Here is a 14,702-nt window from a genome sequence, read left to right as displayed (position 1 = left end):
AATGTCAGCCTCAGCCCCTTATGATCATGGCGCTGATATATTGTTTGGAGTTCCCCGTATCCAGTCAGGGCACCTTTGCTATGTGCACAATTCAACCTTTGCGAGGACATTGTTCTGCGACCCTCAAGTATCTTTCCAAGCTTTCAGAACCTTCATTAAGACGATACTTGTCAGATTTCTAACCTGTCGTGATCACTGGCCAATATAAGAATTGATATGGGTCTCATACCTCGGGTGAAGTTATATCTGAATCCATGGGGGAACTATGAGGACTTTCAGCATCATGCGGTAGGTAGCATGTGGCGACCCGAGCCAACTCTCCTCCATCCTTCTGTCTAACTCGTCCTTTAGCCAGCACAACGGCGAAACTTTATCATCAGCCGGTTAGAGAGTGCCAGACGCAGGGAATGGCTCTGGGTGGTAGTGGTCGCCGGGGTTGGCTTTTTTGCTGACGCATACTGTGTAAGCCAAGTGCCAGTTTGAACCACTTCAAGAGACTGACTTTGCAGATCTTCTCCGTAAACATGGTCGTCCCTATGATCAGCGAAGTCTATTGGGGTAGCTTGGATGCCAAGCCTGACCGCGTTCACAACTATGAAGTCGGTCTTAGCATCATCACCTTAGCAGGTGCGCTCGTAGGCCAGGTTCTTTTTGGTATCGCTGCGGATATCTGGGGTCGCCGAAAGATGTATGGATTGGAGTTGGTTGTTCTGATCTTCAGCACTCTTGGGATGTCCATGGCCTCCTCCGGTAAGTTTGACTCTATGTCAATTATCGGCGTTCTTCTGTTCTGGCGGTTCTTTATGGGCTTGGGAGTTGGAGCCGACTACCCTCTGTCTGCTGTTATTTGCTCCGAGTTCGTGACCCCTTTTCCTCCATATAGCACAGCTAACATCTATGTCAGACTTGCACCTACTCGCATAAGAGGTCGTATGTTGGCGGCTGTCTTCCTCTGTCAGTCACTCGGAGAGGCTGCGGCGGCTGTCGTCGCTCTCATCGCTGTGGCAGGCTTTCGACATAGTCTGCCTAATGATCCAGAAATTCGAGAGTGCACAGGATCCTGTGTTCAAAATTTAGACAGCATATGGAGGTTAATAGTAGGTCTGGGTGCGGTACCTGCCTTTATTGCCATCTGGTTTCGATTGACGATCATCGAATCACCCCGTTATACAACGGATGTCTTGCAGAACAGCCTTCAAGCTGCCGCAGATGTGTCTCAGTTCTATCAGTCAGCAGAGATTTCCTCGGCTTCGAGTCTAGGCCATGAGTCGCTCCATCCAGTCGGAGAGACGATATCACTGTCTCCCACCCAAACTGGTCAATATGGCTTTATGCCATCCGTCATCTCTCGTCAACCAAGTTCTGTGGAATTGGAGAATGCCTCAAGCCCTCCACTTCACTTCTGGAGAGATTTGAGAAGTTTTCTGAAACAGAAGCGCAACCTCCGAACGCTAGTGGCAACATCCTTATGCTGGTTTTGTCTCGATCTGCCGTTCTACGGATTGGGATTGATGAATGTGGATATTATAAATACCATTTGGTATGGTAACCATATTCCGTCTGCCGGAGTGTATGAGTCGCTTCTCCGGGTCTCTTACCAGAGTATCGTGGTCGTATCATCTGGCGCTATCGTCGGTAGCTGCATAGCGGTGCTAACAATCGACCGAATCGGGCGCCGGAATCTGCAGCTGCTCGGCTTCTGTTTACTTTTCATTCTCAACGTGATTATTGGTGCTGCATTCAGATATTTGAGCACACACGGCGACTCATCGGCTTTGGTTGTACTTTATGTTCTGACTCAGATATTTTTCAACTTTGGTAAGTTATCGACATCTTTGTACATCACTAGAAGCCACAGCTAAGGTTTATATGATTTTCTGGGATAGGACCGAACACCACAACATACATTGTACGTCGGATGAAAAAAGACCTCCTGGCTCTCCCAGCCCCTTATAACCTCTCTAACCTGTTTAGGTCCCTGCCGAGCTCTTCCCAACCCGCTTTCGCGCCACTTGCCATGGCATCTCAGCTGCCTCCGGAAAACTAGGTTCCATTCTTGCACAATGCTTCTTGGGATATGTTGACTTCGGCAATGGTGCAACCTGGCGAAATGTGCCAGATTGGCTAGGATATGCACTTCTTTGGTAGGTCCACAGTCATGACAGCCAATTTTAATACCAAATCCAAACTTTAACAGTGATGCTAGCCTATCATTCTTCATGCTCATGGGTCTTATTGCTACCTTATGGATCCCTGAGACTAGGGATAAGGAGGGGAACAATAAGTCCCTCGAGCGTATCACCGAGGATATGCAGGCAAAAGATGTACCTTCTGTGGATGAGGAAGATAATGGCAGCATTCACACCCAGGCTACTACGTCTCTGCCTGGGCCGGATTGGAGATCGGACTGATGTTCCGGGTCTGGGGACCGTCCCGTCTCAGCCGTTGTCATGTTTATTTGCCTTATAAGATGTATAAATATGATATTCCGTTAGTTCTTCTCGATCTAACATATGTTTCTGATATACTAGCATGCAGCAAATTTGTGTTCCGTTGGCCATAATGGTCTACAATCGAAGCCCACCATAAAGCAGGGAGCATCATCGTTGCCTATTGTGCTCCGCAAAGGCGAAACATTTTGCTCCATAATTCCTGCATCATCATGGTCAAGGCTACTGTACTGGAAATCCGAAGACTTTCTCAAAGGGCATGATTCTGCCAGGATCAGAGTGGATGAGTGATAAGCAATGTGATCTTTGAAAGGACCATTTTCAATTAAAGTGGTAACATGGACAAACGACGTATGGGATAGATACTGAGCAAATAATAAATGTATGATATCCTTTACTATTTTAATTCACGGCAAAGTTTCATGGATATGTGAATAATAGGATGTTTCCTCTTTTGATCACGGATAATCCATTTCCCTTTTCGGTAAATTTGCCCTAATGCAATGAATCGTGATGTCATCGCCCTTGACTGAAGCATCAGAATCTAATCTTAGTTGGTAGGATTGTCCCGTTCCAAAGAAACAGATTACGACCTCGCGGGTCAATGGTGAGAAAGCTCCGGTCGCATGTAACTGACATCATTATTCTATGACATATTGAACCAGAGATGAACTCAGGGGAGATATATATTTAGCCACCTTATCCCCATGGTCAACTCATTTGAACTGTCATCTCAACCATATACGACATCACAGATACCATATTCAATCTAACCCACCTCACCAAGAACATGGACAAACTCGTTTCTAAGCTCAGCGGTGGTAGCCACTCCAAGGACAAGGAAGGCGGTAGCTCTAACGACAGAGACTATGTCGATAAGGGTACGTACCCGATCCCCATATACCCTTTATTCAACCCTCTTCGTCGATCGCTTGGAATCAAAGAAAATATTTATGTATCGATTAGGCCTCGATTCAATTGAGAAGAAATTCGGCGGTGGCCGCATCAACCCCGACGACCCGAAGGTACGACAGACCAATGAGAAATTTACGGACGGCGCGAGGAGCAAGTTTGAGAGTATGACTGGGTGAGTGATCCATACCATAGGTCGATACTGGAAAGTATATATATCTAATTGCTGATGCTTGAATGTAGGAAACACATCCCCGAGAAGTTCTCCAACTAGATCTGTGGCATCAATTCCGTGTGGGAACGTATCATAACGTATCTCAATAATTATCCATGCTACCCTAATTATAATGTTCTGGCACGCATAAACCTGTTATACAAATACAGCTAGCTACCAAGAGATAATGGAATGATCCGACGAAACTAGTGTCAGTAGATCACCCAGCTATGGGATAGAATGCACCGTCCCTGCGATATGATTTCGGCGGGGACGGCCCATTTGCGCCTGATTGCCTGCATAAGAGGCCCTACGTACCACTGGCCCAATGGGGTAACCTTATTTGTACATCCTGTGGCTGTTGACCCGAAAGTGGTGGGTTCCAGGAGTGGTGTGTCACAGGGGTAGCGCATCCCAGGGCGAGATCTCCCTGCATTCCCGGGGAGACACCCGATTGTTTGGTCTTATGCTGGACTCAACATAATGTCCATACGGTGACTCGACTATGTGATTATAAGGCAATTGGAGCGCTACGCCGATATCTCCGTTTCGTCTCGAACCTTGACAGGTGTCAAATGCCGATCAGTTTGCAGCTCGATTCTTCCACGAGCTTCGCGGATCTTAACGGAGGACGTAAACTTCACCTCTCGTGGTACGAGGCTTAAGTAGGTTTAGTTTAACTTATCATGTTAAATGTCATTTGTGTTTCGTCCCGTCCCGGTAGGCAAATCTCACTTGCAATGGATTGATTCAGTCGAGACTATTTGAACAAAAGAAAACCAAAAAGGAAAAAGAAAAGAACAGAGGAAAGAACAGAAGGCGCGTGCTCGGATGCCATAGAAAATGCGAGCTGAGCCTAAGTTCATTAGCGTGGCGCTCTCTCCACATAATGCCGCTGATCTCTCGTCTTCTCGGGATATTTTAGCCGAGTGCTACGATCAATGTCCCCAGTGGGAAAATGACATTTTCGTCAAATAACTCATCATTGGACTAGTCTGTATGTTTTAATTATGTATGGCAGGTTGGGTTTCCTAAGACGCTATGTTCAATTATCTGCGCGAGCAACCTAGGGCAAAGCGCGACATGAGGTGATCTAGCCCTACATTGCAGAAATCCAACTGATCGATTGGGTTCCCCGGAGGCGATAGTGGCTTGGGATGAAGATAGCAAATTCTATCTTTTTATATTATAGGTTTGCACGGAATATATGAGGAAGGCAATGTATGGATTCCTTGGGGCCAGGTGGCTAGCGGAGAGAGGATCCACCACGCCAGCAACCTATTGCGGAAGAGACTTCTAACCAAGGAGCGACCATACGAAGAGCGATCTGTTGTGGACGAACCTCAATGATGGCGTAGGTAACTCTGATTGGTGACTACTTGATCGCGCTGGCCGATCCCTTGCTTCCTGTAGAGATCCAAGTGCTCCGATACGACGTCACGACCCACCCGCCAGGCCTCTCGGTCGCGGACGATCTTCAATAGGTTCTCCACTAGTATTTGTTTTCGGCTACAGCTCACATGCGCCCTCAGCTGGGCTCTACTCAGCCCGTGTACCTCAGCCTCACCGAGTCGACCACATGTTATATTTGTTCTCGAGGCGCCATCTGACGGTCGAGGGAGAACCGTCAATGATTTAACACCCTCTCTTTAATAATGGCCTCAGTTGTTACTGACTTCGTGCAAGAGTACAAAAGTAAAAGATGGATCTACGCGCGAAACGCAGCAACGACCGGCAGAATATGCGCCGAAATGCTTCAGGCTGAGTTTCTTCCAGGGGTTGTCACCCACCGGACAAAAGACCCATCCAGCCTTGAGCGCAAGCTTCGTCAACGGGAGCGCTTGCGTAAGCGACTGTACCCATCGAAAGAAGACGTCCAGGACGAGATCTCAGACCTCGCAGGAGTTCGCATCGCCGTATGTTTCCCTCAAGATAGAGAGCGCGTGCAGGACGCACTAAGTCAACGATTCGATGTCGAATTGAAGAAAAGCTATGGAGAAGTAAACACCAACAGTATTGCTCGAGATACTTTTAGCAACATTCATCAGCGTCCAGGCTATTGCGCCACCCATTGTTGGGTGTATTTGAGAGAGGGCGAGCCACAGGCGCGAGACGGATCAAGAAGGCGGAGAGTAGAAATACAGATCGTTTCTATGTTGCGGCATGCCTGGGCTCAATTTGAACATGACGCTGTGTATAAGGCACAATCGAAAATGAATCTCGAGGATCGCCAGCTCCTGCATTCCTTGAGCTGTGCCATTCACCGCGGAGAATGGCTCCTGAACTGCATGTCCGAAAACGAAGCCGTCCGACATATATCGACTGATCTGCTGTTCGAAATGGTGTATGAGGTAGGATGTTTGGTTGCGGATGTGGCCAAGCAGGAAAGTCGAGCGCGGGGAACCACAAAGCCCTTAGAGGAGTTCTTGCGAAATTTGAAGATGACGAGACCCAAACGCTCGTCCGGTCCAATGGCGAAGGCACGCTTATAGGATACCAAAATCGGCCACAAATACAACTCATTCAACACCGCCAGGCTCGGGAGCACATCAAAGGACAATATGAAGTCATGGCTCGGAGAAGTGCAACCTAATAGAGCTGGTGTCACTCTACAGGAGCGAAACACTGTCCAATCTGCATTAGCAAGGCCACAAAGCGGGATTCCACGCAGCTTGATCGGACGTTGTTTGGGGTTGTATCGCCGGACCTTGAACGAAAGGTTAGGGGTACATCCCATCCCAAAATGGACCGTGATTATCCCATCACCAGAGAGCCATCCTCTGTGAATTAATCTGAGCCAAGACTCGTTGGATGATGGAACCACAGATGCAGCTTGGAGAGACCGTAACGGAATTTCTCTTTCTCTAGCGTGGCCTTTTAGGTCACAACCTTAGGTCACGGGTTTCCTGTCCTAATTTTGGTGATCGGGCTAACGCATGACTGAAATCTCGTCATGCCCGAGCCTTCCTGCATAGCGACACCTATGTCACTCCTCATAATAACCTCCTCAAGGATGATACTCATACTTTATAGACAGCAGTCCCAACACTACTCGAACATCGCTCTAGGTAGCATATGTGGACGCCAATATTCCGAGCAATGTACACATGATTATATCTGCATACTATCGTTAATACGTTTATATGGCTCCTTGTAATGCTCTTCCTTATACATTAATATTCTAACTACAGCTGCGCCTTTATGTTCCTTATTACATCCAGAGTGAACTACCCACGACCACTCTCCGAGGCCCTAATATAATCAACTGCAACTAGGTGTGCATACATTGACTTGAGTTCCGAGTTTCCAGGCTGTCACAAGCATTACAAGGGGACATGTAACTCGGAATACGATGACCAATCTTGTAGAAATAGGTAGACCCCTGTCCTTTATCATGGTTACTCACGCCGAATAAATATCGCAACCTCTCCAAACTTCTCCTCATCACTCAAGAGATCGATCCTATCATAGGACTTTATCATTTCTCTCAGTCGTGCGGAAAAGGGGTCCGTCCTGTTCGTGGTCAACTACTGGATAGACAAAGATGGTGGTGAAGATAATCATACATGAACTGTTCACGACCATTATGCACCCATCTCTCTTCTTCACATGTATTCCAAATCATCATAGCAGGTCGAGCGATGTCGGCAACGATTTGTCTGACAGGCACATCCGGTGCGAAGGTCAAGACAATTGTAGAACCATCGATCTCCACGAAAGCATCTGGATCTTCTAGAATGGTAATATCATATGTCTTGAGAATCGACTTGTCAACCTCGGTGTAGGCAGGGTCCTGTACGTAGCATTGTACATTCCCAGAGGTCTCACCCTGACGTTTACCCACGATGTCACGCAATGTCAAGGCCAAGGCGTGCTGATACTCAGACCTGTGATCCCAGTTGTCAAGGGAACGAGGTTGCATAGAGCCCAAAGCAAGGGCAACTATTTTCGTGATTGGAGGAAAGTTCTCACGGGATTCGACGATCTCCTGCAGTTGGGCGTAGGATTCGCTCGCTTCCCAGGCCTGGATGCAGGATGTAAAAGAATTCGTGATTATTTCGACCGAATCCACAGCGTAGCGAAACCCGGGTAGTAGCTCTTTGGTAACTTCATCGCGCAACTCCATGTAGTGGAGGACCCTCAGGCTAAGGTCACTATAGCCGTCCATCTGGTATGCCCTGTACGAGGTGAGGAAACCAAAGGTGCGGTATTCGATAGCTGGTGCTTTACTACAACGGTAATAGTTAGCGTAGTTTGACTCGGGATGTTGATTTGGGAATCTAAAGGAACGTACAGAACCCATTCTGTGCCGGGTTCAGACCCAGCCCTGGTGACGCCAGTCTTGACTTCAAAGGTTTCTTCCGTGCCCTCCAGTCCTTTGATGAGTATCTCTGGCTTATCAGACGTCTCTGCTTGCTTAAGCTGCCTACTGAGATCCTGGAGCTGTTCCTTTGTGAAAAACGGAACTCCGGCTTCGTAAAGCTGCCGGATCCCAGCTGTCTCCTGCATGAACGTGTCATAGTCTCGTCCTGGTGGACAGTGAATATCTTCACAGTCAGAGTCTTGCACGTCACTCATATCCGCTATAAACAGGAAACAATTTAGATCTATTAACAAGAGTTATTGTGCAATCCTGAGTTGTATGTCAGTTAGATCCAGTAGAGGTAGGCTTTGGCGTTTGTACTGTAAACAGATCCAAGATCAACAGTGCGTAAAGGCGGGGTGATTGTGCAGAATCCCTTTCAGGTCACGATCATTAGCGCCTGACAGATCTGGTCCATTTGTAAATCTTTAGTGTAACAAATCTTCTTTTACCATCTGCCATTATGCACATGTAGATGACTTTTAATGTGGTTAGACGGTGGCTAGCAACTATATTAGATCCTCTGGCACAGAAGAACTGGCTGCTCCAAAAGGCTTAACCAGAGGGCATATGATAATACTATCCTAGTGTACCTATGGTGAGGGCTATGCTTGCAGCTAAAGAGTTGAAGAGTTGTTGTTCCTGGAGTAACAGAGGGCTATAAAAAGCAACCACGTGACAATTGAGGTAGTGCTTGCCTCCTTTCCTGTTAAACAGTCGTTCTGCATTGTATCATACAGTTTGACTGTAAGGTCTCCGATTCTCTATGCAATTCTAGCATAACACAATTCCCTGCAAAGGAGTATGTGTAACGTCCCTTTATTTCGAAACCCCCTTTGACACCTTCTCTCCCAAAGCTCGCAGCTCTGGAGTCATATTATCTGGTTGGATACAACACTCCAAGAACGCAAGCTTGTCACTCTCTGCAGAAACTCTCTTCATCGCCCGCAGGAGGTCGGCCTGTGTACGGACCTTCTCGGCAAACACGGGCATTTCATCATCACCTGGCTTGTCTGTTGCATACGGGCTAGGGGGTTGCGCATGGGGCTTGTCGAGGAACGAGGTGGCTAGCTTAGTATAGTCCCAATTAGCGATATAATTGTATGAGCCTTCGTGCACTGCGGTCTGTATATCCCGGTTAGCCGAAGTAGACCAACGGGAAAGGTATAGCTAACCTCGATCTTGTATCCCAGATTATTGAACAGGAAAATGATCGGATTCAACTTCATCCGTACCATCGTGCTTATCTCTTGGGCCGTCATTTGAAATGCACCATCACCTACCATGAGAATAACGCGACCATGAGGATGAGCTACTTGAGCGCCAAGAGTAGCTGGCACACTCCATCCGATCGATGCGTAGGGAAGTTGCATGTAGATATCCACCCCATCTGGCAGCTCAACGTGGCTCGCAGCAAACCACGTGTCGCCTGTATCCACAACCAGTTTGGAGTTCTCTTGCAGCATAGCTTGGACACCTGATAGCAAACTTCGCACTGTCAATGCATCGTCGGAAGTTTTGATTTCAGTCTGGATGCCAGCGGGGTGGCTCGGCTTAGAGCTAGGCAGAGAATCGCTTCGGCGAATAATGTTGCTGTCGATCATCGCTGAGACCAACTCTCTGAGGTTTACCGGGCTAATCACTTTATCCTCTGGTAACTCAACCCCGTCGTGTTGTAGGGCGATCAAACGGTAGTTCTCCTCCTTTGGGTCGATGGAGTGAGTATGTAAGTCCGACCAGGAGACTCCGATGGCTAGCCAAAGATCAGAATCCAAGACAAGCTTCTCTCCTTCGGGGTTGAGTAAGCCAGGCCAGAAGGTGCACCAATACTGTGGGTGGGATTCCGATAGCCAACGTCCATCCGGTTGGCACAACACCGGGCAGCCGAGCTTTTCGGCAAGACGTTGGACAATATCTCGCGGAAGCGACACTCGTGCCTGACTTCCGAGAAGTAGTACTGGTCTATGAGAAGAGTTCCACAGATCTGTTACAGCTTCTAGTGCCTCGCCATTTCTGTTCAGCTGGGTCGCTTCCTCAACTTTCCGGGTGAAAGGTATTGGGAAAGGGCATGGTGCGCCGGCAATGTCGTTCGGCAGTTCGATGTATACCGGGAGTGATTGTTGAATACATTTAATTATGGCATTATCAATCACCTCTGTCGCGGATTCAGCAGTGTTGACGCGTACTGACGCAGCCGTCACTCCTTGAAAGGCGTGGAGGGCCACGTCCTTATTCGTCGGCGACGGCGTATGGTGCGTCGGTTTACTGCTGGTCAACACGCTAGTAGGTGGACAGCCCGAGATAACGATGACCTTAAGTCGTTCTGAGCAAGCACCCGATATAGCATTCAGGATAGATAAACCGCCGACAATGTATGGAACGACAGCCACTGCTGTTTTACATTCCGACGCACGCGCATAACCATCTGCAGCGTATCCCGTGTTCAGCTCGTTGCAGCATTCTACCATCCGAAGACGTGGGTTTTCCAGGAGACTGTCGAGGAGGGTCAGGTTGGTGTCTCCTGCATGGGGTTAGCGGTCGTGTTCAATCCAACTCCTATAGAGGGTGTGTCCTTACCAGGTACAACGAAGTAATCGCGGACTCCCAGCTCCTCCATTCGATATCCTATATAAGCCCCCACCTTGTAATCCTCTGACTTGAAACTTGACATGCTGGTTTTGCAATTAGGTCTGTATAATAAGTGATGTGAGAAGCTTTGGTCTTTGTCTTCAGGGTCACAAAAATAGCCTCGAGACCTTTACTATGCTGGGACTACAAACCATCGCCTCGATATTTCTCGAGGTAACAATTACTTATAAGACGCGTGTTCAGACTATGCTCTGCTGGGATAATATCAAGGTAAAGATGGCTAGGGACCGGTTCTACACATCAAGCAGGGCCCGTGCTTTAGATCACGAGCCCAAGCAAGGAATAGCTCTATTTGTCTCTTGACTACCCTAAGTTCCCCGTTCCTCATTGAACGGTACCCTGACACCTAAATGCTGGATAGTAATACAGGGGTACTAGTTATGCAGTCATTCTGGTTTCAACAAGGTCATCAAAAACAGGATCCTGTTAAGCGTCCTTAGTATATCCAATGAAAAGAGATGTTATGAACGGATATATATACCTGCAACTGACATCATAATTCCGGCCAGCATGTCCGAAAAACTTAAATTCATAAGAACCCTAAGGCTTCACACCTATTACCTTGTGGGACTGCTAGTATGCAGGAAGATTCCTGTTGGATATACGTCTTCGTGCTTTTTACTGGCGGGTCACTGCTACTAGCACAGAAACAAGATTCCGGTCATTTCCGGTAGGCTATAGAACAAGGCACAGTTAGGAGCAAGAGATTCTGCAATTCTCATTTGTATGTAAGGAAAAGATCGATCACAGGCGTTTTCAGTATAGGGTTTGTCAGCCATGCCGCCAAGTTGCGTTGTACTCAGTAGTGGTTAATGGCAAGGAAGGAAACACAAAATGTGGGATTTGGAGTGGGATGAGCACGGACCACGTGGGCCACTCGGCCCTATATGTGGATTTACCACCTACTTTGTACAAATGGATTATGCAACACTTGAACATTCAAACAAGACTGATTCGATCTGAAGCTTTGGGTGTGCAAAAGCGACAAGTGCGACATCTATAAAATAGATGCCAGTCTTAGGTTGGATTCCCCGGGGCCTATAAGAGCCTCACTAGGGACACTGAGCATTATCATGTATTCCTTCTCTTTTTCTCTTCAACATTGTCCTGTTCAACGTGATTGACTCAGCGGATGTTATCTAATACGGCCAACAGCCTACTCGAGAAAGATGGACTCTTGTTACAGTATGCCACATTCAAGGTAAGCCAATGGCGGAGAGGATGATACCACTTTCAGGAAGGAACATGATATCTTGGCTCTCACAAGAACACTGCTCTGCTTGGTGTACCATTCTTTCAAAGGTGAGAATCACGGAGGAAAATATTGATTACTTGGTAGACTTTTCTTGTATTTCTCTGTCCCTGGGGTTATAAATTATATCGTTCGCACTTGAGGTCACGGGAAGACGCCAAGCGCAGATCAACAACACCAACAGAATTCTTTTGCCCGACGCGACGATCTCCTTTTTTCTTCTTCCACCCCTCCGTCTTCCCTCTTTCGTATCCACAAATGTCTAGTCAATATTGCCGAAAATATTATATTTCACTGTACTACCTATACAATGACAAAAGATACACATTCTCCTAGATTAGTTGAATCCACCAAATTTGACAGCGCGACCGATCCAATGGAACGGCCACCGAGGAATGACGTCACTGATAAGGAGCAGTGGGCAGCGAGAGTGATTCAGGTACGGAAAGCCTGTCGGTCTTGAGATTCTTGCCCTAAACTGGTCGCTTCATAGAGAACATACCGCGGATATCGAACGCGACGAGAGTTGCAAGGCTGTGGAATATCGGCGACCACGCGTTGGGTAGAGGTAGGTCGTGACAGCTACTCAACAAGCTCGTTATCTCATAGTGATCCGTTCCAGGCCGTCAAAGAAGCGGAATGGCGCCTCCTCCATCGCCCATCGGCCCCGGAAGCTACCGTCGAGAATAATAGTTCCGCCCATGCTCGGCGTAATTGGCAGCGGGCTGTCAGTGTCGCCAAACGGGCAGGTGGTGACGATGACCTTGACCAGGAACCCGTTTCGCCCACTCGGAATGCGACGCGGCAGTCCAGCGGTAACCTGGCCTCACAGCCTGCCCAGCTCGACTTGCCGCCGGGGACAACGGCGAAAATGATGGACTTGCAGTACTTCCTCGAGTTGGTGGATTTGAAGCACCGCCATGGCAGCAACCTTCGCGTGTATCACTCGTATTGGAAGAACTCGACTACCGCCCAGAACTTCTTCTTTTGGCTCGACTACGGCGAAGGGAAAGATCTTGACCTCCCTCAGTGCCCGCGTGACAAACTCGAGCGACAGCAAGTGCGATACCTCTCACGCGAAGAACGGATGAATTACCTGGTGAGGGTGGACGAAGCTGGGCTATTCCGATGGGCGAAAAATAACGAGCGCGTATGGACAGATAACAGGCGGTTCAAGGACAGCTTGAAGGGGGTTGTACATATCGACGAGGATGCACCGCAGTTTCAAGGGAATACGGAAGCGGGTGACCCGGACTCATTCTTGACCAGTTCCTCATCGTCTGTCTCGTCACTTTCGTCATCAGATTATGACTCAGATAGCGACATGTGCGTCAGAGAAGCGAAAGAAACGTACGTGAACGAAGATTATAAAGCAGTCAAGAAGTTGAAAAAGGTTGTGCATGTCAGTCCGTCAACAATCCTTAGCAGTATAAGGGGCAAGTCGTTGAAGAAGGAAGACATGTGGATATTCGTGAGTTTCTCGATCAGTTGCATTTACTATATCCTAACACTAGCGTGTTCAGGTTGCCGATACCTCCTTTCGCTTGTATATCGGGATCAAGCAATCAGGTGCATTTCAGCATTCATCGTTTCTTCGAGGTGCTCGCATTTCTGCTGCAGGTCTAATCAAGGTCCGGAATGGACAGCTTCGCAGTTTGGCGCCATTGAGGTATTTCCTCCCTGGCCCCAATCTAGGAAAACTACTGACCATACAAAAGTGGCCATTACCGTCCTCCTGCAGACAACTTTCGTGCTTTTATTCACTCCCTCCAAGACAGAGGGGTCGACATGTCTCACGTCTCCATTAGCAAGTCGTACGCGGTCCTCGCGGGCATCGAGGGATACACCCGAACCAAGCACAAAGTACGTGCGCTACATGAGAAGGTTGACGACGTGAAGCAAAAAGTCTTGCAAAACCATCACAATGGGGAAAAGGATCAAGATCATGCCCGTTGTCAAAACAACGATCACTCTAAGCCCAGACCACTGGTGGGTGACAAACGGGACAAAATTGAGAAAGGCCACCTTGGGCTCCCACTGCGCACAAAGCCTGCAAATGAAGTGGAGTGATACCCTCCCGAGGTGTCTTTTGTACGAGAGAAGCCCTACCGGTATCTTTGGAGTTGAGATAGGACTCATTGGCCTAGGGGCAAAGGGTATGTAGTTTGGAGCAGCTCCTCTGGTTAGAGGTACGAATAATTCCGAACATTGGGAGCCCGCGACCGTGTGTAGCCTCTTACGAATTGTGAAACCCCTCTGCCAGTATTTTCCCTACGTGATATTACCGACGATCGTTGGTGGGCGAAATCTTGCGCAAACGTTCCCGTGTCCGGACCTGGTTCTGAGGGGATCTGTATTACCATACAAAGTGGGCCATGTGGTCGTTTCTCACCAATCCGACCACTGTCGTCTGGAATAACGGCGAAGGACAAACTCCATAAAATAAGACCGCACTATGTCCAGCTTCGATACTCACACAAAGGTTTGCGACTGGAACACTGGCATACAATCGGACCAACAGTTGAGAAGCAGAACGTTCGCTATGGTATGCCACCGTCTAACATTCTCCTTATTGATATCAATACCAACAACAATACTAAGGGCCTAGTAATGATATAGATTCAACCCCGGAAAACGTCTATATTCAAGAATAGTTCAAGTTCCAGTCATCTGCGAGCGAGTTCTTACAGGTGTAGGACAGGCAACGCCTGCTGTTATGAAACCGACCGGTCGCTTCCACGAAATTCACGCGAGCTACAACTCCTGTTTCTATACGTCCATACTAACCAAGGAGCTTTCTCATGCTCAGACAGCATGCCGTTAGCCAGCGCTTATGCTACCCTGGACTCATCTTGCAACCCT

The 14,702-nt window shown here is 48.0% G+C and overlaps 6 protein-coding genes across 6 annotated transcripts; 4 read left to right on the top strand and 2 right to left on the bottom strand.

The window, feature by feature from the left end:
- Window positions 1-184: 184 nt before the first annotated feature.
- On the top strand, window positions 185-3,788 carry F9C07_2276886 (inorganic phosphate transporter). The gene is made up of 8 exons (XM_071510210.1): window positions 185-288; window positions 352-462; window positions 510-1,818; window positions 1,887-1,909; window positions 1,975-2,144; window positions 2,207-3,331; window positions 3,417-3,537; window positions 3,606-3,788. The coding sequence occupies exons 1-6, from the start codon at window positions 217-219 to the stop codon at window positions 2,409-2,411; spliced, it is 1,890 nt and encodes a 629-aa protein (XP_071363538.1). The 5' UTR covers window positions 185-216; the 3' UTR covers window positions 2,412-3,331; window positions 3,417-3,537; window positions 3,606-3,788.
- On the top strand, window positions 3,241-3,636 carry F9C07_9675 (uncharacterized protein; the record flags this gene model as incomplete). The annotated part of the gene is made up of 3 exons (XM_041290528.1): window positions 3,241-3,331; window positions 3,417-3,537; window positions 3,606-3,636. 3 exons carry the CDS (start codon window positions 3,241-3,243, stop codon window positions 3,634-3,636), a joined length of 243 nt encoding a protein of 80 aa, XP_041142120.1.
- Window positions 3,789-3,989, bottom strand: F9C07_9674 (uncharacterized protein; the record flags this gene model as incomplete). The annotated part of the gene is made up of 2 exons (XM_071511927.1): window positions 3,789-3,864; window positions 3,895-3,989. 2 exons carry the CDS (start codon window positions 3,987-3,989, stop codon window positions 3,789-3,791), a joined length of 171 nt encoding a protein of 56 aa, XP_071363537.1.
- A 725-nt stretch (window positions 3,990-4,714) lies between these two features.
- On the top strand, window positions 4,715-6,584 carry F9C07_1182382 (uncharacterized protein). Its single transcript, XM_041285133.2, has one exon. The coding sequence runs from the start codon at window positions 5,232-5,234 to the stop codon at window positions 6,066-6,068; it is 837 nt and encodes a 278-aa protein (XP_041142119.1). The 5' UTR covers window positions 4,715-5,231; the 3' UTR covers window positions 6,069-6,584.
- Window positions 6,585-6,974: 390 nt separating this feature from the next.
- Window positions 6,975-10,610, bottom strand: F9C07_2053575 (thiamine diphosphate-binding protein; the record flags this gene model as incomplete). The annotated part of the gene is made up of 6 exons (XM_041290512.2): window positions 6,975-7,038; window positions 7,143-7,805; window positions 7,871-8,159; window positions 8,833-9,064; window positions 9,115-10,460; window positions 10,517-10,610. 6 exons carry the CDS (start codon window positions 10,608-10,610, stop codon window positions 6,975-6,977), a joined length of 2,688 nt encoding a protein of 895 aa, XP_041142117.2.
- Window positions 10,611-12,150: 1,540 nt separating this feature from the next.
- Window positions 12,151-13,910, top strand: F9C07_9670 (IQ calmodulin-binding motif protein; the record flags this gene model as incomplete). The annotated part of the gene is made up of 5 exons (XM_071511926.1): window positions 12,151-12,279; window positions 12,334-12,408; window positions 12,463-13,311; window positions 13,355-13,509; window positions 13,559-13,910. 5 exons carry the CDS (start codon window positions 12,151-12,153, stop codon window positions 13,908-13,910), a joined length of 1,560 nt encoding a protein of 519 aa, XP_071363536.1.
- Between the last annotated feature and the right edge of the window lie 792 nt (window positions 13,911-14,702).

The sequence above is a fragment of the Aspergillus flavus genome, chromosome 2 (genome assembly GCF_009017415.1).
Source record: "Aspergillus flavus chromosome 2, complete sequence".
In the NCBI taxonomy this organism is placed as follows: domain Eukaryota; kingdom Fungi; phylum Ascomycota; class Eurotiomycetes; order Eurotiales; family Aspergillaceae; genus Aspergillus; species Aspergillus flavus.
The sequence above is the reverse complement of the archived record's forward strand: the minus strand, read 5'-3'. Positions and strand labels throughout refer to the sequence as shown.